This window comes from Corvus moneduloides, chromosome 4 (genome assembly GCF_009650955.1).
Source record: "Corvus moneduloides isolate bCorMon1 chromosome 4, bCorMon1.pri, whole genome shotgun sequence".
NCBI lineage: Eukaryota > Metazoa > Chordata > Aves > Passeriformes > Corvidae > Corvus > Corvus moneduloides.
The window spans coordinates 13,774,876-13,797,089 of NC_045479.1; the positions used below are offsets into that span (position 1 = coordinate 13,774,876).

A 22,214-nucleotide genomic window follows, 5' to 3' on the forward strand; every position below is an offset into this window, starting at 1 on the left:
CAACCGCTGAATACCAGTACCTCTGAAATTGCTTGAATATTTTCTTCTCTGAAAATAAGTAACAGACTAGAAATGAGAGTTGAGAAAGCAAGACCTCCTCACTTTTACAATGCACAGAGGAATATGTGCGCCAGGGCAGTCTGTCAGCACCTGCTGATGATTCCTGCATCTGGGTGCTGTTTCACAGCAAAGCCTGTATTCCTAGCTTTGGAACAAAAGATTACCAGAGATAACTGATGGAAAACATATCCCAGTTATTGACTAATCAGCCTCACCTTCACCCTGCAGCTAATTACAAGGTTAAAATGGTACTAAAAATATCCATATTTATCCAAATAACCCATTTGGTGTATTTCTGCTCCAGATAAATGAAGCAATGTTCCATTATAATCTCTGACCATGTTTTATCTTTCTCTACGTAGACTTGTTATGACAAAATCTCTTCCATTTTAATTAAATTTTTCCAGATACCATCTTCATAAAACTAGCACTCAGAGAGGCATAATCATTATTTTTAATAGAAGAGAGTTAATGCTTGTTAAATATGCTGGAGGATTGTCACTACTTATGTTTCCTGTCTGCAAGGAGAAGAAGAGCAAGGGTTCCTCAGATCTGCTTTTCCAGGGTGATCTTTCTACCAGTTTAAGACCTGGTGTACAAAAGTGGGTAGGTTCTGGCTAACTTTGAACATACAAATCATCTGGTAACTTCAATGAGATTATTGGGGTGTTTCAATGGCACCGGTTTAAAATGGAGCTTAAGTACTTGACTGCCTTCAGGATGTGATTTTTTCTGCAAAACTGCTGATTTCATAGGACTCATTTCTAGTTAATAGCTTTCTCTGCTTGGACCTGGACTGAGATTTCCAGTTCATTTCATGTGTATCACTGGAGAGCTACGAGGTGGTGACAGCGTTCAGCTGCTGGCACAATCCAGCCGGAGCCAAGACAAACAAGCCTGGAAGTGAAGGAGAATGCCGCCTGTGCCTTGATTTCCTTGGGGGGGAAAGAAGCAAAGGTGACTGCAATTGTAGGACTCCTATCAGTTTCAAGCTTCGCCATGGCAAGCATATGCTAAATATTTTCTAAAGTGACCTGAATTAACCTTCTTGTAGTGGCAAAACCTGTGGGCCCCTTTCGGTGGCCCCCATGCAGGCAGAGCTGTCAAGGACACAGCAGTGCTGCCTCCCTGCTGACAACACACAGGGATGTCTCAGGTACCAAAGGACACTTCAAATGGCCCCAATAACCTGTGTTTAGGCAACAGAGCTGTCCCTTCCTGACAGAATGGTCCCAAATGGGGCTTTACTCCCAGGCACACCAAGGACAGACAATCCTGCTGCTTGGCCAAGTTCTGAAGTTCATTCTCAGGAAAACTCCCACTGATCTAAGGCATGCCAGGATTTCATTTACTGCTGGGAAATGTGAAACTGCCCTGGCTAAAGTATCTTAATTAGGCTATTAGAGCCTGGTATAAAATGGCTGAGATAAACAGGGTCAGGAGGGCAAAGGATATTGTCAATGTATTGTAAAGCCTTTCCTGCTCAGCTCAAGCTGCCTGGAACCACATTTCCATGAAATAAAATACCTGAGCCCTCTGTGTGGTGGCTCCTGGAGGGCCCCTGAGTCAATGCTTTTCACATAGTCAGCATGTGGGCAGGGAGCCAGAGCTTCTCTGCCCTCTGGTGCCTTGCGCTGCTTGGACTTTCAGTTTCTAATTCTGGGGTGTTTTAACTCTAGTCCAGCTTTGGAGTTTGCAGTGTGTGTTTGGGGCAGTTTGAAGGGCCTCATCTTTGCCTTTCCTGTGCAAGGGCTGGTCCCTGAACGAGGGCTCTGGCACCTGTTCTCTTCATATGGCTTTTCCAGAAATGGTTTAACAACTGGTGATGCCAGGAGACTGTGCTGTAGGAATCCAGGGAAGTGTCAGATCTAGGGCCTGTATATGCGTGTACATAGAATCACAGGATGGATTGGGTTGGAAGGGACCTTAAAGCCCATCCAGTGCCACCCCCTGTCATGGGCAGGGATACCTTCCACTATCCCAGCTTGCTCAGAGCCCCATCCGACCTGGCCTTGGACACTGCCAGGGATGGGGCAGCCACAGCTTCTCTGGGCAGCCTGTGCCAGGGCCTCGGCAGCCTCACAGGGAAGAAGTTATTCCTAATATCCAACCTAAAGCCACCCTTTTTCAGTTTAAAGCCATTCTCCCTTCTCCTATCACTCCATGCCCTTGTAAAAAGCCACTCTCCAGCTTTCTTGTAAGTCCCCTTTAAGTACTGGAAGGTGCTATAAGGTCTTGCCAGAGCCTTCTCTTCCATAGGCTGAGCAACTCCAACTCTCTCAGACTGTCTCCATAGGAGGGGTCTTTGCTGGTGTCTTTGTATCCCAGCCAGTACAAAATACAGTGAAAAATCCAATATATTCACCATTAAAGAGCAAAAGAGGGACCTCTAGAATGGCATAACATACATCTAGATGATAAACGTCTTTTTTTTAATTTGGAGACTCCTAATTTCTGATCTCAGCAATTTATGCTCAGCAGTGTAATAAGGTTGGAAGTTACAGATCCGAGAGATTAAATCTAAGTGTGAAACCCTCAGCTTGTTACTCACTACCAGCAGTCTGCACATTCCTGCAACTAGATTAATATTCTTATAATTTCAGAGTTAGTATTTGATCAGGCTCTTAGACCTGAGTTATTGTTTCTTCTTTTTTTTCTTTTTATTCCATAGTGTATTTTAAAAAGAATACAGTGGTTAACGGGTACTACTGCTGAGTTTGCTTGTAATTAGGAGAGCTGTCTCAGGGAGGTAAATTACACCTGAAAAATCATAAAAAGTAGAAATAGTTTGATTCTTAGAACCATTAGTGAAAATCACATTTTTGTTTAAAGAATGCCCAGTATTTTTAAGAATAAGAGTCCCCTGCTGGGGATAGCCTTACCTTGGAACTGAACACTTCCATCCACTTCTGGATATGTATTTTGGTGGGCTGGTCCTTGGTTTTGGGCAGTGAACTGAAGCAGAGTGTGTTTGTGCAGCCCCCCTGAGTCCCTTTGACCACCGAGGCGTGGGCTGCAGCCTCTCTGGCCACTGTGCCCTCTTCCAGCTGGGTGTGCTGGGAGGGCTCTGGCAGCCCCACTCTGGTGAGTGTGGGGAGGCTGTGATGTCCTGGGCAGAAAGTGCTTCCAGAATGCTCTCTACATTGAGGGTGGGTTTTTTAATTGTTAAATCGGTGGTAATTTTCTTACGGAAATGTGTTCTGTTGGGGGTGAGAGGAGCCCCAGCTGAGAGGGGCCCTCAGCCCTGGGTGTCCCTGTGTGCAGGGAGGGCTCCGAGCAGGGCCCAGGCTCTGCTCCGGGGGGCCCAGCAATGGCACCAGAGGAACGGGCAGGGACTGATCCCAGGAAGTTCCCCCTGGACAGGAGGCAGAACTTCTGTCCTGTGCAGTGACTGAGCCCTGAACAGAATGTCCAGAGAGGGTGTGGAGTCTCCCTCACTGGGGATATTCCAGAACAGTCTGGACACAATCCTGTGCCCTGTGCTCTGGGATGGCCCTGCTGGAGCAGGGAGGTGCCACCAGCTGCCCCACTGTGTCCCCTTCCAGCCTGACCCATCCTGGGATTCTGTGAACTCCTGCACAGCAGTGCAGCATGGTTTGCTTCTCATTAAAAAACATTAACCAAAGGAGTCGTGGTTCCTGAAGTTTGCAACCCATCAAATAGAGAGTGACACCTTTGGCGACCACGCCAAGCATGCTCTCTCAGCGGAGGGGTCGGCTGCGGGGAAGGGTCTCCGTCCCCTCACGCCCCCCGGTTCCGGCTCTGCTCCCCTCAGCCGCTGCCCCTGCGGGTTGCAGCCCCGGGGAGCCGCCCGCGGGCCCGCACGGCGAGGAATCACTGAGGGCCCGCACGGGGGTCTCGGCAGCCCCTCTCCCGGCCGCGGGGCAGCAGGGGCCGCCCGTCCTGCCCCGGGCTCGGTCCCTGCCCGGGGCTCGGTCCCGGCCCGCGGTGGTGCTGCGGGGCGGGGCGGGGCGGGGCGGGGCGGGGGCGGGCAGGGGCGGAGGCGCGGGCGGGGGCCGGGCCGTGCAGAGCCGCGCTCCTGTCAGCCCTCCCGGCACCTCGGGGGCCGCGCTCAGCCCCCCGCCCGTCCGCCTCAGCCCCCGGCCTCCCCACGGATCTCTGTCATTTGCTTTGATTTTATTTTAATTTTAATTTAATTTTAATTTTTTTTTTTTTTTTTTTTTTTAACCACGAAGGGGAGGAGCGCGGAACCCAGCTGGAAAATGAGCCAGAATGTCTGAAAAAATGTCCAGCTTTCTGTACATCGGGGACATCGTGTCCCTGTACGCGGAGGGCTCCGTCAATGGGTTCATCAGCACGCTGGGGTGAGTGCGGGCCGGGCGGCGGAGCCGGGCGCGCTGTGCGGAGCCGGCCCGCGGGCAGCGCCGGCGGCAGCGGCACAGGAAGGGGCGGCAGCGCTGCTCGGCGGAGCGGGGAAAGTAGGAAGTGATGGGGAGCGGCGAGGGATGAGAGAAGTTCCCGAGCGGGGCCCGGGCGGCCGCGGTGCCGGCGGCGGTGCCGAGATCCGCGCTCGGCTCCTGCCGGGGCTGCGCCCCCGCGCCGGCCCCGAGCGCAGCACCAGAGCCCCCTCTCTGCCCTGCCCAAACGCCTTCGTACGGTCTTTATGTGTAGCTGACCTTTTAATTAATTAATTAATTAGCTTTAATTGACCTTCCGAGAATTTTTGACAAAGACGTAAAAGGCAAAACCTTTTCTTTCTCGCTCATCGTCGTAATTAGCTCGTGAAATGTGCATCCCTTTATTTCAGGTTTGTGTCCAGCAGAGTCTGGTTGTCAGTGATGAGATATTTATAATCAGATGTTTAGCTTCATGGGGATGCTTTTCCCGTGAGCTCTTTGTGGGGTGAAAAGATGTACTTTAACTGTGGCTACTTCACTGAACCGCTGTTTGTTTCCATTTTTATTAACGGTGACCACTTTAAATCGCCCTTTTGGAATCCAGGAGGGAAAGCCTCAGCGCAGAATGACAGAGATACACTGATACATTTCTTTACGTTGATACACTTTTTAAAACCATGATGTAGTTCGGTTGCAGTGACGTGTCCCGAGGGTGCAGTGGTTCCCTCTGATGTTTGTCGGAGAGCTGCAGGAGTTTCAGTGACTTTGTGGCGTGTCCCAAAACCTTTGCCACTGGAAACAGCTCCTGCGCTGCATGGTTGTAAGTGACGCGGTCGGCAAGGCAGGTCAAACTCTAGTAAACATCTGCTTAAACATTAGTGGTACCCTCGGAGTAGCAGTGAAACTTGCTAAGGCAAGTTAATGTGTGCCTGGGTATCGCTCCTGTGTTTGTGTTAGGCTCCCTGTGTTCTGAGATCCCTGCGATGGGGGGACTGTTGGTATGAAAATGCAAACAATGAATGTCCAGGTTAACTTGGTGTGCTGCTGTTACTGTAAAAGAGCTGGTGTTCAAGGTCTTTTATATTTTTTGAAATCTTACTGCATCCAATCCTTGCTGTTCACTCTTTTGATCTGTTGACAAGTGTTTTTCCATGGTTTGTTCCTCTATTTGTTAATTCGGCGCCTTGTCTCTCCATGACTCCTCATGTTGTCTCACATCTTTTGTTTTGCTGACTCTTACAACTTTAAATCCTGTCTGAAAACTTTTGCTTTCTGCAGCTGTTAATTGCTGGATATTGTTTCTTATTCTTGTTCACCCCAGCACTTCCTTTTTGCTGGCACAGTCTGTTGTTGGTTGGTTGTGTTGTTGTGTCTCATCGCTGGGTTCTGTTATCCAGAGGAAGCTGAATGTGCCGTGCTTTTGCTTTTCATTGTGTTCCTCCTTTCTGAGAACACCTGCTCGTGTAGTGGATGTTCCTGCTCTGACTGGGGCTTCTACAACTGTTACTTGAACACGTGTTGGCTTTGCCCTGTCACAGGATTCAGACTGCTGATCCTCCCCTGATCCCTCGGAGTTAAGGCAGGACATTTACTCACAGTTTTATAGAGGAGAAGCCAAGATCCAGGCTTGCCTAGGGCACATGGGAGCTCTTAACTAGAAGAAACAAGTGAGCTCGAGCCAATGCTCTCTATCCAGGCTCTCATTTAGCCAGAAAACCCAGCTCAAGAAAACTACCTGGGATGAGACAGAAGTTCAAGAATGCTGATGTACCTCTGTTGGCTTTTCAGTACAGCTTTTTTGTGCCCTGCTCCCTGGCATGGCAAAGGCAGCTGCAGAAACAGGAGGCTGGAGTGGAGGAGCTCTGGGAAGCTTGAAGTCACCAGTGGAAAACTCCCATGGCTACTCAATGGGAATGCTGACCCCTCTGCTGGTGGTACAAGAGCTTGGACTGAAATTCAAAGTTGTGATGCCAAGTGACATTATCTGTGCCAGCTATTGCAATTGCTGCCTTTGGACTGGCTGCAGCAACACAAGAGCCAGAAAAACCTCTTATGTTCAGGCAAAAAGCTTGCCCAGCTACACTTTTGGTGTGCAGCCATTGCTGAACTCCTGCACCTTCTGCATTCCTGCAGGTTCTCTGCAAATCTCTGAAAAGAGGAGGCCTCACCTTCCAGAGGTGCCTCTAGTTGGTGAGGACAAAGTGGAGTAGGACTGGGGATGATTACTTGTTCATTTGAATGATTCATTTGACTGATGTGAATCCTTGTTTGATTACACTTGCTTGCATTGCTCAGGGTGCTGTTCTGAAAGGTTAGCTTGCCCAGCACCTCTCTTACACTACTGAGCCCATTGGGGAGTCTCATGCTGTTCCAAAAACTTGAAATCCAGCTCAGGACTAGTAACTGTTCAGCAGGGACAGTTTCTTTCAAGCTGTCAAAGTCTAATTGTTTCTTAAACAAAGCGTGAGCGAGGCTATTCTATAAATAAGGTTAAAAAGTGCACAGCACCTTCCCAAGCAGGGCAAGTCTGTCACATCAGTGGACCTCACTCCTTGAAGGATCCAGCTCAACACATGACTTTTGAGGGAGATTTTGAAGCATAGGCTGTTTCTTGAGTTTTGGAATATTTTTTCCTCACTTGCTAGTGCAGATATTTTCACGTGCTCAGTGTTCCCAGAAAACTAAAAGCCAAGAGGAAGATGTAGCTGAGCTGTCCAGATCATGTGTTGGGCCAGGTTAATATCTACTGTAACCTGAGCGTGGAAATCTTCCTCTGGTGTGGTTTGGGAGGTGTGAAGCTCCTCAGAGGATCCATGGCCCTGTGAGCATGCTGAGAGGTGCTAGGTGAGGGCAGGAGTGCCTTTCCACACCTCCTTCTACAAAGCGGGTTTGAGAGTTGCTGGAACAACATTCTGTAGGTGAGTCCCAAAGGCTTGGAGCACTTCTTGGAGCTGGAATAAGCCTGTGTTCTTGCCCTCCTTGTCTCTGAATGGTTTCATTGCTATAAACAGCTGGTGGATGTGAGCATGAAGGCTCTGCTTTCAGCTTTGATCCCTCTTAGTCAGAAGAGGAAACTGAACCTCTCTTCCGCATCTGGGGCTAGTGCTGTAGGGTGGGATGGGAGTGGGGAAGTTGGGCACTGCTGCTCCAATTCTTGCTCCTGGGTCTATATTTTAAAAGAGACCAGTTTTGCTCATTTTTGGAAGGAGAGGTGTCACCATCTGTCTCCAGGAGAATGTTCTAGGCAGTGGATCCCACAAGAAGAGGGGCACCTGTGGATCATGGTATAGGAGAGGGTTTCAGGCCTCAACATTCCCAGCTAGCTACTGCAGACCTTTGGATTCTTGAGGTACTGAGAAACCAAGCAATTCCCTGCTGTTTTTTTCTGCTTGGCTTTGGGCTTACTCTGGGTTTGGATGCTGCTTTTGATATGTGTAGTCTGGCCTTTCCAACCTCAAGGGTCTCTGAGCTTCCTCACCCGCCCTCCTGCCTTTTAAAAAATGAGAGTGCTTTTGGATGTATGAGCTGATAGTTGAGGAAATGTTTGGGCAAAGCAATTTACATCCATTGGTAGCATTCTGTCATTGCAAGATATGTTTGGTACTGGATTATTGAACTGTCCTAATACTGTAGGGCTTTCCCTTATTTATTTAGCTTTTAGTGTGTTTTGGCTTCTGCACAGCTGGAGGCCTTGTGTCCCACAGGAGATGTGTGGCAGGATCAGGCAATGAATCCAATGATCTTGCAATGTCCTAGGCTGGTGTTGAAACCACCTTTCCCAGTATTTTGGCTGTGAATGCTCTCAGTGATGCAAGGTGGCAATTAAAACTGCATTCATCTCCTTTCAGTACAATGAAGGGGAGAAAATATTCTTGATTGGAGAGGTGGGGAAAAAAAAAGAAGTAGTGACAATGGCCAGGATCAGCTGTAGGAAAGTTTGATGATGGGCCTGTTAGTCACCATGGGGAGCTGCATTCCTGTCTGACCTCCATAAATGTGCAGTGAGAGATCTTCTGGAACATAATTAGTGGAGCATGCAGCACAACTCACCTACTCTGTGATGGATGGCCCTGGATGACGAGGATGCTAATTACTTCTAATTAGCAGCAAAAATTGTGTTGTAAAATATTTTGGACTCATTTCCTTGCATGTAATGTTGATTTTTTTTTTTTAATAACTTTTCTTAATTTGTGGAAGTGCTTGCTGGAACTTTCTTACTTGAAACATCCCAGATTTATTCAGGCTTCTTCCCTGGGTTTTTGTGAATTAGTTGTCTTGTTGAACTTGGACTTCACACAGGGGTTGAGTCAATCATACTCTGTGAAGAGACAAGATTAAGTAGAAAGTGCTTAAGAAGCAGCATCAATCAAAATGTTGCAAGTATAAAAAAGGCTAAAATATGTCATCTTGGTGGCTTCAGGAACGGTGCTAAGAGACAAGATGTAGTGACTGATGATGCTTCCAAGACACCAATGTAGTGTTTTCATCAGTGCACTCATTTTTTCAACCTTTCTCTCCTGCTGTCTGTAAGTACAAGCTTTGGTTAAGGAATAGAGTATCTATCCTTTAATTAATAGCAAATTTTTCTTTCATGTGCCAGCTGGAAAAAGGTAATTAGTCAGGAAAGAATAAAAAGCCTGAAGAAAGTGAGAGTGGCATAACTAGAATTACTCCTAATTTGATTCTGACACATAGAGAATCAATACCTAAAAGAGAGAAGGGAATATAAATTTCAGCTTTTCTGTGGGAAAAAGTACTGGTATGTTTTGTTTCCTAGGTGCTTTATCCTCTAGACTGATGGAACCAATGAAATTTGACAGTTTTGATTGTGTGATCCTGTTTTTTGTTTTTTTTTTTTTTTTTAATACTGTGTAGGATTGGCATTTTCAGGAATGTGTTCTCTTGGTTGATTTTCTAATGCAGCAGCCCTGGTCTGAATTCTGCAGCTGCTTTGACTATGGTGATGTACACTTTTCAGCTACACGCTGTGTTTCTTTTCTGTGATAACTAATAAGCTCAATTAGATGCATTATTAACTACTTTCATTGATCTTACAATAAATGCCATGTAAATGGAGATGTAGGCATATAAATACACCTCTGTATCTCGCATACCTTGCTATTCAATCCATATATCAAAGCTCATATCCTCTGTAATTATCCACTCTCACTAGCAATTAGGCACTGCTCCAGCTTTTATAACAACCTTATTTTGATGCTTGTTTCAAATACTCTAACAGCAGTGCCATCTTTAAATAAACAATGAGACAAAGCTTTCCACAAAGCAGCCTCAGGGGAATGCAGCAGGCCACGAGCCCCGGGGAAGCTGGTTTGTTTCAGAAGTTTTACTTGTACACAGAGCACAGCCTGGGTGTGAGGGAACATAACATTAGGCTTAATTACAGCAGTGTGATTTATGAGGCTGTATGCTTAAACGTAATATCCTTGGTTCAAAGGGCTCATTATCAAACAGAATTGGAGAGAAAATGGGGGTTGGAAGTCAGTTTACCCATAAGCTGTGTGGTGTTAACTGGAAATAAGAGAGGACTTGGATTTTGAATTGAGACAGGACATACAACTTGTGTAGTTCTCAGCTGGGCCGTGGGTGATGTGGGGAGTAGTCAGGAAAGAGAGGGTAGATTGTTTGACCTGCGTGTCCTGAAGTCTTTTTTACCTTGCTTTTATATAATGAGGGGATTAAACTAGACCACCCTTCCGTGGTTCTTGGTGTCACTAGAAACCACAGTTAACCCTGTATTTTAAAAGTGCTGCAGAGGAAGAAGTCAGTAAATCTCTGACTTCCCCAGCCTGGAAGATTGTTTCCCAAGGGGCACACAGACCTTGGCTCAGCCAGGCGTTTCACAGCATGGCGTGGTCTTTGGAACCCTCCACTGTTGGTGCTGCTCAGCTGGAGCCTGAGCCTGTTTGTTGGGCAACAGCACAAAGCCGTGTCCTCTGCACTTGAAAGTCTGGTTTCTGCTTGCTTTGAAAGGCCTGCTGCTTCTTGTAGCAGAAAAGGGATGTGGGTGAAGTTCCATCACTTTGATACACTTGGTATCAAAATGGAGAAAAGAAAATGAGCAGTAGTTCAAGGTTTACTTTCTACATTGTCTGGGCTGTGTTTTGTCGCTTGATCGGAGATGCATATTTTAATTCTGTTAAAGGATATAATACCCCTTATGACTGATTCCTTTAAACCTTCATTTGTTATTTGTAAATCTGATTCCATCTAATTACTTGAACCAGCAGTTCTACCACTATGTAGATGTGTAGGAACTTCCTGAGACGGGTCCTGGTTTCAGCTGTTTATGGTGCTAAACCTTGATGTTTTTGGACCCAGGGTAGATGCCTGGAGCTGAATGTTTGGGTATGGAAAGTTTCAAGTAAAATGGCTTTTCTGAGAACAGGATTAGCAAAAAACCCCCAAACAACCACCAAACCAAACAAAAAAGTGTGTTATCCCTGATTTTTAAAAAAACCCAAGAGTCTTGCAGATGTGTACCAAGAGTCTTCCTGAGCTGCAGTGCTCTCTCCAGCCCTACTTCTCCAGCATGGAGGGCTTGTCTTCCTCTGCCTCTGTGGAGTTTTGCCCAGGTTTGGCAGGTTAAGTTGAGGAAGTATTTCACCCTAAGACTTTGTGGGCTGTTGTGATACCTGCCTCTTGCTGGAGGGCAGCAGTTTTACCTGGCAGGGGCAGCTTCTCCTCTCTGCTGACACTGGACACCAAGAGCCCTTGACCTGACCTGCAGCTGTGTGGGAGGTGAACCCCAATTCCCAGGATTTCTAGATTCCTCTCCTGGGGCATCACAGGAGAGCTTCAGTTGGCCAGCTGCTTTGTGTTCCCTGTCTCTGGAGAAGTAAAAATCATTTCTGGTTTTAGTGCCTCAGTTCACTTCAAATATGAAACAAACCGAGAAATGACATTCTTGCAAGGTAAGGTTTTGGAAACAGAGTTAAACAAGAAAATCACAGGGTTAAAATGTACTAATTCATGTCTGATATTAAGTACTGCTTGAGGTTTTGAGGGCCTGTTTTGGCCGCGGTAGCCAAAAAGTTGTGTCAGGCATGTTCTTGCTGCTCTTGTCTACCTCTTATCCTCATTTGTTTGCATGTTTTGATTGCTGTTGAGTAGAAACAAAGCATTGTCCAAAGTGTGTGATTTAAAACCAATTCTTATTCCTTGCTTAGTAATAAAGGAAAGAGGACTCCGAAGAGTGGGTTGTAGGCTGCAGAAAAGAACGTGAGGAAAACAGCCTCCTCTGTCCTTCCAGTGCTCCCTTGCTGGATGATGAAGAGGAGGAAGAGACGTGTGTTGATGAATTTAGGGTGAGAAATGAGCAGAGCAAGTGTTAGAAGGGAAGTGGGGCTGAAGAGGAGCAGGAGCTGGACAGTTATCAAGAGATCTGCAGCCCCTGCTGTGAGGAAATAGCTCTGAAAGCTACTGACAAACTTCGTTCTTTTCAAGGGGAAGAAGTCAGCTTGCCATTGCCACTGTTTACTTTGATATTTCAAATGATCGAGGCCTGTACTAAGGCTGGTATGGTGTCAAATACTTGAATATTTGTTTGTTTTTTGTTCTGAGGGTTTCTGGCTTTGTTCAGGAAAATGAATGTTTTATACCATCTTCTCCAAGAGAATGTCTGAGGTAAAATACCAGTTCCTCAGAAAGAAATTGCAGTGTTAAGATGGCCTGTGGTACTTTTTGTAACAACAGAAGTTACATAAAAGAATTGTGCTACTTGGTAATCTTCTTATATAACAGAGTTTGGGCAATTCATTTGGAATGTCCCTTTAGGTCATTGCTTCTGCATGAGTGAAGGTATAGGATTGAAATTTATGTGAAAACATTTGGCAGGAGGAGGCTGGAAGAGCATATCCAAGTGCTGTGGTTATCACTGTGGGTCCCTTCCAACTCAGCTTGCTCTGATTTGACACCAAGTTAAGCTTCCTACAGCTCTTTTCTGGATGATATTAAAACAGTAGTCAAGTTTTTGTTCTTTGACCTCTGACAGATAAAAATCAATGTCATTTAAAAGGAAAACCAACAAACAAACCCTGAAATGAGGCTCTTTATATGAATCTCAAAATACAGAAACTTCATGTGATCCAATGCTTGGGTTTCTTATCTTGATTTTTTCTTAGAGGCTTGTTTGAATTTCAAACAGCTTTTTTATTCTCTGCACTTGACACACACAAGTTAATCAGTGCTGCAGGGGCAGTTGAAAGGACACAGAATTAGGGAAACAACTGCTTGAACTCTTAGGAAGCCCCAGATTTTTTTTACCTGCTTTCCACAGTTAAAAGACAGTAATCCAGTTCTTAAGAGTAAATTTTGGTAGTTGTGTCATGTCGAGCACTGTGCTTTGGAAAATTTAACTTGGCAGCTTTAGAGGGCAGCAAAGCTGGATGTGAGCAGTATAGTTTTGTCCTGAATCTTGCAATACCTGACTTTATTTGTAAAATACCAACTCCTACAGCTCTAGTACTTTTGGATATCCTCAGCTTCTCCCATGTGTGCTTTGCTTAAATATTCTCAGTCACCTTTTCAGTCTGGCTAATATTTTTTTATTGTCCAGAAACAAAAAATAAAGAGAGGAGGCAAACCCAATGTTTTAGGAAAGACTGGATATCACTTTTGAAAAGGCTGAGAGCAGTTCTTTGTTCAGTTGTGAATGCTGAAAAATGTTCAAATGCATCACTAAGCAAGTTTCATTCTCCTGACCAAAGAATAAAAGTTTAAAGCCTTCCTAGAAAGCTTTTTTTTTAAAAAATCCTTTATTTAAAACAACCAACCAAACAACAACCAAACAACAAACTGTGTGGAGTGAAAAAGGTTAACTGCTTGTCAGTAGTGTTTTCTTTGATGTTTTAGACAATTTTTTTAGGTTATCACATTTTGCTAAGGTGGTCTCAGTTTCAGCTGAATGCACTGTCCTTGCTTTACTGTCTGGCACTGGTGAGGGTGCCAATCCATAAACTGCTGCTCTAAATCTGACCAGGCTCAGTGAGCTTGGCTCTTTACAGAGAGCTGAAAAGTCAAGGTTTAGTGGAGAGTTTTGTGGAATTTCAATGGAGCAAAATGAGGTTTTTCCATCAGGCTTGCTGATGTAAAAATCAGGTAGGGCAACATGTATAATGCTTCCCAGGTTGAAGACAGAACAAAGTAAGTCAAACTTTACTGTCAAACTTTACTTTTTTCCTAAGTCCTGAACTGATGTATAAATTTTGGATTTTAGTGTTGCGGTGAGAACTGTAAAGCTGATTACTTCACTAAATACAAGAAGTCCAAGTTTCAAATAAGATTTTCAGGTATCTCTATAGATATCCTTATGTATCATTGCAGCATGTTATTTATAAAGAATAATCTTGCCTTTAAATCATAAAAGTACAAAATAACATAGAGAAAAATTAATGAATTTTTTATTTTGGTGGTGAGGAAGTAACAATTTATTTGTGTCAGGCTGGCCGAGCTGATTAAAGGAATGGAGCACCTCTCCTGTGAGGAAAGGCTGAGAGAACTGGGATTGTTCAGCCTGAAGGGAGCCCACAGAAAAGATGGAGATGGACTCTTGACAAAAGCCTGACAGGACAAGGGGGAATGGCTTCATACTGACAGAGAGTGGGTTTAGATTGAATATGAGGAAGAAATGGTTCCCTGTGAGAGTGGGGAGGCCCTGGCACAGGTTGCCCAGAGAAGCTGTGGCTGCCCCATCCCTGGCAGTGTCCAAGGCCAGGCTGGATGGGGCTCTGAGCAAGCTGGGATAGTGGAAGGTGTCCCTGCCTATGGCAGGGGGTGGAATGAGATGATTTTTAAGGACCCTTCCAGTCCAGGCCATTCTATGATATTATATATTCTTTTCCTCAGAAAAACTAACTCACAAAATCGTAGCAAAGTTTCATGACATTATTTCCTGTATAAGTGATTTAAGATGTAGGTTCTTGTCATGAGTTAGCATAGCTATGGAAGTGATTCTCTTTCAAAGAGGTGCTTACAGCTTCCTCTCTGACCTGACAGAACCTATCAACTGGCTAGTTTGAATATTGACAAAATATGGAAAAAGAATCACTTCCGTAGCTGTGCTAACCCATGACAATCCTACACCTGCAAATTTGTAGACTTAAACTGCAAAGATGTCATGAGACAACTTTTTAACAGAACCTGTTGAATAGGATCCAAGTTCAGATTTTTTACTTCCCTGGCTAGATCTTCAGGAGTATTAAAAGGTAAATTAAGATTTGTTCAAGAAACCCCTCAGAGACAGGCACCTGGCTGTTCAGAGAGGGCACTGCTGTGGCCCCAGGGCAGCTGCAGGGTCTGGCTTAGAGGTTTGCTCAGTTTGTGTTAGCAGTGCCTTCTCTTGCAGAAACAAAACAAGGTCAGGACCTGGCAGGCAATTAAGTCTTGTCTGTATTAACTTTTGTAGTTGAACAGGTTTTTCTGCCACTGAAGGCAAGGACCAATGAATGTCCCACACCTCCTACCCCTGTAATATCTAGGATACAGTAAAACCATGGTATGTAAAGTTTGGTTATAACAGCTCATTTGAGGCTGTACTGTGCATGGGGCTGGTGGAGTCAAACTCTCCATTTCATCTGATCCATTTCCTTTTTATGTCGGATTAAACTGTCCCCTGTGATTAGGCTGCTCTTAATGGAACTGTTTTCCTTGAGCAGAGCTGGAAGTGGGACAGTGCTGGTTTGAGTTTTCAACCATGGACCTAAAGTATGTTTGAAGGGAAACAGTGGATTAAGGGGTGGGACACGAGCAGAGGCTCCACTTGCGCAAGGTTGTTGACAAATTGTGGAATATAACCAAAGACTCCAAGTTCTGGGCCAGTGCTCTTTTATAAACATTGATCTGGTGAGCTGTTCAATGCATAAATTGTTTTATATTGGTTTAGCTCACAGTAACTGGGCTTACCTGGGTGTAAGCCAGTTGTGACAAAGCTAGTTAGTTCATTAAGGTTTCCATGTGTCAAAAGTTGCGTTGTTTCATTTTAAGTATGTGTCTAAAGATGCAGAATTTATCATTTCAAGAAAACTCTGTGCTGAAGAGAGTTTTACACTTGCTGACATTATTGTTGTGCTCACCCATTGGGGGGAACCTTGTTGACTGACAAGTATAATGAATGTTCTTAATTTGTAATAGAGGTGAGGGAGAAAATCCTGCGTCCTTTCTGCAACCTGATAACTGGAACAATAGAAGCCACCACCCAAAGCACTTACACTTGGTAAAACTGAGTAAAAGCTGGGCTGTGTTACCCAAGAAACTTCTTAGAAAGAAATTCAGCATCATCAGGGCAAGGTGTACAGGCCTGAGTGAGTACAGAGAACACAAAACAAAAACATCAGTCATAGACAAGAAAATCTCTTTACCCAAGAGCAATAAAATGAGTGTGTCACTGAGCACTCTTCTCTCTGAAAACTGCTATCAAAGAAACTCCTGCTGTTTGATATGTCCTGGATTCAGGAAAACAAGAATTCACAAATTCTCAGACTCATTGGACTCAATGATCTTAGAGATATTTTCCAACTTAAATGATTCTATGATTATATAAAACTATTTCCAAATGACTGATGAAGAAAATACCCGACACCATCTCAAACTTTCCTTTATGGCAGAAACAGCCCTTAAGTCTTCAGAACTGACGTAATTGCTTCTGACTAACAATAACCTGGTATCATGGGGTGGATCCAACTCCCAAAGTGTAAATTTGTGACTTGTATTTGTGTGCAAGAAGCAATCACAGAAGAGAAGAGAGACCAGAGAGAATTTATATTACTTCTACTACAAGAACTGGAAGCCTTGGGGGTAGAATTAAAGCAATATTAAAAATGCCATCTGGAAAAAGACCTGGGTGCATCAGTAGGAGTCAAAGCAAAGAAATTTCCTAGTGACACTTTGAGTGATGATTTGCAGGTGAAAGTGACACCTTTTATGGGCAGCAATTAAAAACTGTCCAGGCAAGTCAGGGAAATGAGCAGCAAATAAAGCCACTCTCAAACAGCAGTGTGGGGTCACTGAGTTGGTCAAAAATGTGTTTGCTGTGGTCTGATCTATTTTTCCACAAAATACAGGTGAGGAAATCTTTGGACTGCTTTGTGTTTGAGCCTCAGCAGAGAGCTGACTTTAGGAATGACCTCGCAGATCAGTTACTCAGCTGTGGAAAGAAGGCAAAGGGCAGCTTAGAAGGTGACAAAGTAGGACAGAAATTTTTGACCTCTTTGGGGAAAACTCCTCTTGGTGCTTAAAATGTCAGATGTTTTCATTTTAATCTGAGGAAGAAGTACGTGGTCAGTACTATGCTGAAGCATCTCGAGAGCAGCTTACACATTTAGCTGTAGGAATTAATAGGGCTGTGCTTTCACCGGTGCTCACAGATCTGGGAGCACCAGGGTCACCTTGATGCCTCACCCAAATTAACTCTTTGCAGGTATTGCCTTAGGCAGACAATCAAGGAACTATTTCAAGGAATGACTGCTGCAAAAGGCATTGCTTTTTCTTTCCTTCTCCTGACTTGCAAAACCTTCTGAATAAGGAGCAAAATCTCCTGAATCACTCACCAGATGAATGTATCACTCCTGGAACAGATTTCAGATCAGCCAAAAGCTTAAAGCTTTCACAGGAGACCGTTTGGGCTCTTGTGATCATCTGAAAGCACAGCATCCTCTCAAAGTGGCAAGACCAAGGTTTTCTGATCTCATCAGGCAAGTTTGGAATTTAGAAATGAGGTGGTACACAGGTGATATTATTCATTCAGAAGTTGTATCATGGCTTTGAAACTGCTGAAGTTGGGGGTGCTGGAAGAGTCATGGCTGATTTGCAAAATGTATGATTTGGTGACGTGTAAGCAGGAAGTGGAAAATGGTGCAGGAAATGTGATGCTGACAAGACAGATAAAAGAGAGAGAGCCCCAGCTCAACAGTGTCTTATGGAGGCATCACTGGAGTGTGTGACTGAAGAGCTGAGGGTTTTTTTCTGCCAGAGAATTGGTAGTTACAACTGTCCACTGACATAGTTGTGATTTCTTTCACAAACTCACCTGGTGCCTGTGAAGTCAGGCACCAAAGGGCACTGCAAATAGGAGAAACCAGGCTGAATGACTTTTGTAGATGTAGAAACAAGAGTAAACCATCTATGGATCAAAGGAGAATTTGGAATTCCAAGTATTTTGCTAAGTCATTGAGACTGCAGGCTTCCAAGAAAGACACCCTCAGTGTGCCCACAGGCTGATGGGCGTGGGTAGAAAGGATCATTATGGACTTCTACCTTCAACTCTCTTATTTTATAGATTCAGGGAAATTAGGGCACTGTGTCCCACTGCTTTTGAGGAATTTAAAACAGGACTGGATGAGAATGTGAATTATACTCCAGAAGTTATTTTGTTTCAATATAAAGCAAATCTTTATATTGTGATGAAATTTTGGGGTGATGTGGACTGTGTAGAAGATCAAACACTAGGCTGGAAAACCTTGTTCCAAGCCTGTTTGGCAACATGAACATCTTTTGGATGAAATTTTACAGGAGAGCTTATGAAGTCCAGGGATTGACTGGATGTGAGTGAGACATAATGAATCAAGGAGAATTCAAACCCAATTCCACTTTGTGCCTCCTTTTCCTATGTATTTGAAATATGTGTTAAAATAGTCTACCCTTGTAGTGACAAGTGCATAGACTAAGATGACCAACTTCATGTCCAGATCAAGAATAAGGATTTCCAACAAGCTGAGGTGAAAGAAAGCATTTTCTTAGTAGCTGCTTTTCATCTATAATCTCAGTTTAGCAGAGGTCATAGAAGAACTAAAGGAATTTTATCCCTTTAGCCCGAAAGGACTGAAATATCTTGTCAGCTCTTCTTTTTAATCACTTCAGTCCTCTGAGGATAATGAAGATACTGTATTCACAGGCTTGCCTGAGTGATGAAATATCTTCAAGTATCTCCAAATGCTGTCAGAGTGGTCTCTACACCTTGGCTGGGGGTATCTGTGTTGGTGGATGATGTTACCTATTGAAGGAGCTTTGGAATTTCTATGTTTTAGCTGGGTTTTGGTTGTTTTTATGTGCTGGTAGCTTGAGGGATCAAATCTGAGTAGTTGTTTTCTAAGGATTGCTGAAGGCACTCATTGTTTCTGTTAAGAAACAGGTGCAGGTTTTTTCTCCCTGACTTTTGCAGAAAAAAAATATGGATCGGTTTTTAGGGTGGACCTTAAATACCTTCTGTGAGTTCTCAGTCCTTCTCCATATAAAATGGGCCTGAATTATTGTGAATACCATGAGGTGTGCGTTATTTAGTCTAGCTGAAGAGGAGAGGGAGGAGGATTTTCCTGTGCATTATGAAGTAGCTCTTCCCATGTGGTTTGGTCCCAGTCTGGGGATGAGGGATTTTCTCTTTGGAGGCTGCTGTTTTCACCTTAAACTGGCACCTGGGTGTCCAGATGAAATTCCATGTGTCTGGATTTCTGATTCATATCAGCCCTAATGTGGCAGCAGCTGCTTTCAAATGGGTCTTGCCTAGAGGGGATTACAGGGAGTGCTGTGAAGTCTCATTTTACTTCTTCCACCTTGGCTACAGAGTGCTGAGAGGAGGGGAGGTGGGATATTTGTGCCATCCCTTGCAGATGGAGAACTGAGCACTTGCTGGTCAGCTGTTTTGTGGGCATTGTGTTGCCAGAGTATCTGATTTAAATGCCATTGAAAGTCTGCTCTACAGCAATGACAAGATCTCTTCAAAGTTAGCTGGCAGGAACTTAGCAGAACTTTGGTGAGTTAAGTGCTGTGATACTTTTTCCTAATTTCAGGATGACAAGTTAGAGACAAGCTTTTCTGTTGTGTAAACACAGAGCTTTAAACACAAACAAATAATTATTTTTGGTGCTCTTTTCCTATGACAAAACCTAAACTTGAAAGGTAAAAATAAACAAAAACATGTTCTAAAATCTTTTCAGATTAAGGGTTAGAAAAAATTAAAAACCAGGGCTCAAGTTCACTTCCAACTTACATAATTGCTGACACAAAGCTGCAGTCCAGCCAGATGAACAGCACATTGTGAGGTACAGGAATAATTTGTAGTCATTTTGAGTAACCAGAGTAGCACACAGCAGATACATGCAGTGGAATAAATCCTTGTCTCTGCATCAGTTTTTCTAAGAAATATGATAATATTTAGGTTTAACCAATATCTGTTTCTATCTTAATGGATCACAAGAGAGCAGTTAACTTCTGATGTCTTATTTAGAGCCCTGTACTGATGGAAGAATTTATAGGTGAGTAAACTGTGGTATCAGAGATGATTGTGTCTTTTGCCTTGGTGAGTACTTTTTCAAACCACGGAGGCTGTGGATGTAGACTTACTCTGCAAGCTGTTTCTTATCAGTGGCTTCACATTACTGCTCCCCATCAAAACAGTTTATGTGAATGTTTCTCAGCCCTCTCTAAGCAATATGAGCTCATATACTTAAGCAATTTAGTAGATGATTTGTGCTAACGGGGTTGACTGTTGCTTAGAGACCCTCAGGCTCTGAAAGGTTGTAATGTGAAATGAATGACCCAGATTAATGTTTACTTTTGCCCTTGCCTGCGTTTGGGTCAACTTAGTTCTTTTATTGAACGCTGTGATCTATGGGTTTTGTAACTCAAAGTAGTGCCAGGTATGCTGTTTTATTTCCATCTGTCAAATCAGAAGATAGTGGGGAGTTCTGCTCCAGAGAGGTGCTTGGGGCAAGGCTGGCAGCCGGGATTTCCAATCAGGGAGGAAGCTTGGGAAGAGCATGTCTGTTTTAGCAGGAGGCCAGACCTTCTGCCACTCAGGCTGAAGCATCTCAATGTCCTCTTAAACGGAAGTGTTAATCAAAATATAGCAGACTAATTGTTTATGTGAGTGGATGAGATTATCCCAGACAATGTGGTGCTGTTTGACTTGGAGAAGGAACTGTGTAACCGTATGCAAAGCTGCACCACAGCGATAGACGATTGGCTTTTTGATTAGGTCATAAAATCTGGGGAGGTGATAAAAATGGAGCTGATTTTTGGATGGGGTGCTCTGCTATCTTTTCAGATCAGCTTATAGCTGTGGAGTATTATTTACTATGCACAAATGAATAGGGAATAGTAGCTGAGGCAGTGGGCAGGTTTTTAATCTTAATGTGCCAGGCAGTGGGTTAAGCTCTTGTGATAATGTGTCCGAGAGCTTTGTGGAGTGATAAGGAAAAGGTTAGAATAGTTTTACTGTGCTAAATATTATTGCACAATGTTAGATAGAACTTTTTAAATGGGGGTTGTTTGTACCAATTAGTTTAACTTGAAACTAGATGTGAGCTTTGGTATGTTTGTTTTTGTGTCCAGGTCCCCTTCGCAGGGACAGTGTGCAGCAGTTGCTGCTACAGAGTCTCTGTGGGAACTGGTGTGTCATGGATATAAACCTCAGGATCTCAGGCTTGCCTATAACTGCATTTAAGACCGTGCACTGACACAAAGAGATGGAATACACAAAGCACCCTGAAAGGCAGAACGCCTTCTTCCCGAGAAGAGCTGCTAAAGTGTATCCCATTTGTTTATAATTTTCCATTAAGGAAATAAAAAAGAGTGGCCTGAGAGAGCTGACATCTCTAAAAAGGGAAACAGGTGGCTTTCCATTGCATTTCTGCATGGTCCCCACCATGCTGGTTGAGAGCTGGTCATGCAGGAGTAAGGAATGGTGGCTACTTACTCCATCACCCATCACATTCTCACCTTGCTCCAGTTCCTTGTGGGACCTGTATGGTCTTCTTCAAACCAGGTAATTTCTTTTTTCCTGTCCCCCCTCATATTGTTTCTGTTCCCCTCACTTGTGCCTTGGAGGCCTATGCTATCCCATCGCCAGCCTTTCCCACACCTTGGATTCTGCCCCTTCCCCACCCACCTGTTGCTTGAGGGCGTCAAGAACTTCTTGCAGGACAAGCTAGAACCCCCCATGCTGCAGCCAGGGCTCTGCTCTGGGTGCGGAAGAGCTGATCCCAAGGCTGTCCCTCTGCCATGCCTCCTGCCCAGCCTGCCAGGCAGCTGCTTTCCCGGTGCTCTAACAGGTCCTGCCGGTGAGTGGAGAAGGGGAAATGTTTTTTTTTCCCATGTATACAATGAAAGGAAGCGCTGTAATAAACGGAATGAGGTAAAAAGGTTTTCCCGGCACATTACCTTCTAACACTTCTTCATCCTGTTTCTCTGCTCCAGGTCCCACTCTGCTGTGGGGAGTGGGACTAAATTCCCCACAGCTGGCTCCTGCCAGCCCCCAAGGCCTGGCTTCCTCTGGCAGGGAAAGCCCTGCTTTGTCCTGTCGAGAGGATGAAGGACATCTCTCCCTTGGAACTGGGCAAAGGAGGGTCTCTTGCACCTTGGCACATTGGAGCTGGTGTAGGGAAGTGCTACTTCATTGCTATTATAGCAAAAGGAATAATAAAGTCTCCAGAAATCATATAAAAGACAAGAGGGGTGGGTGGGAGGGTGGAGAGAGGAAATACTTGGAGATGTCTGCAGTGCTTCCTGTTTGCTTCTGAAAATTATGAGTCAGATCCCCCAGAAACAAAAGAGAGGGGTTTGAAAAATGGTGAGATTATAAAAAAGTAATCATGCGTGCATATGTTCTCTTCTGGTTTTTGAGCCCTCAGAGCTGGAGGCCGTTTTTTGGGGCAGTGGTGACAGCAAGGAACACACACTCTTTTCCTTTCCACTGAAAGTAGAGGGGTTTTTAATATCTCTCAATGCAGCATCAGGAAGGAGACCGATAGAAAAGATACCAAAGATCGCGAGGTTTGGAATAAAATG

At 44.4% G+C, this 22,214-nt stretch overlaps 1 protein-coding gene across 4 annotated transcripts in view; it reads left to right on the top strand.

Annotated features, from left to right (window-relative positions):
• Positions 1–4,075: 4,075 nt before the first annotated feature.
• The window catches only part of ITPR2 (inositol 1,4,5-trisphosphate receptor type 2), a 245,710-nt gene continuing 227,571 nt past the window's right edge, over positions 4,076–22,214 (top strand). For 2 of the 4 annotated variants that reach the window (XM_032105470.1, XM_032105472.1), the window contains exon 1: positions 4,076–4,385. In XM_032105470.1, the coding sequence (XP_031961361.1) occupies positions 4,294–4,385 (92 nt within the window). In that variant the 5' untranslated portion in view covers positions 4,076–4,293. The remainder of the gene's footprint in view (positions 4,386–22,214) is intronic. The other 2 variants (XM_032105471.1, XM_032105473.1) reach the window with 1 other exon arrangement.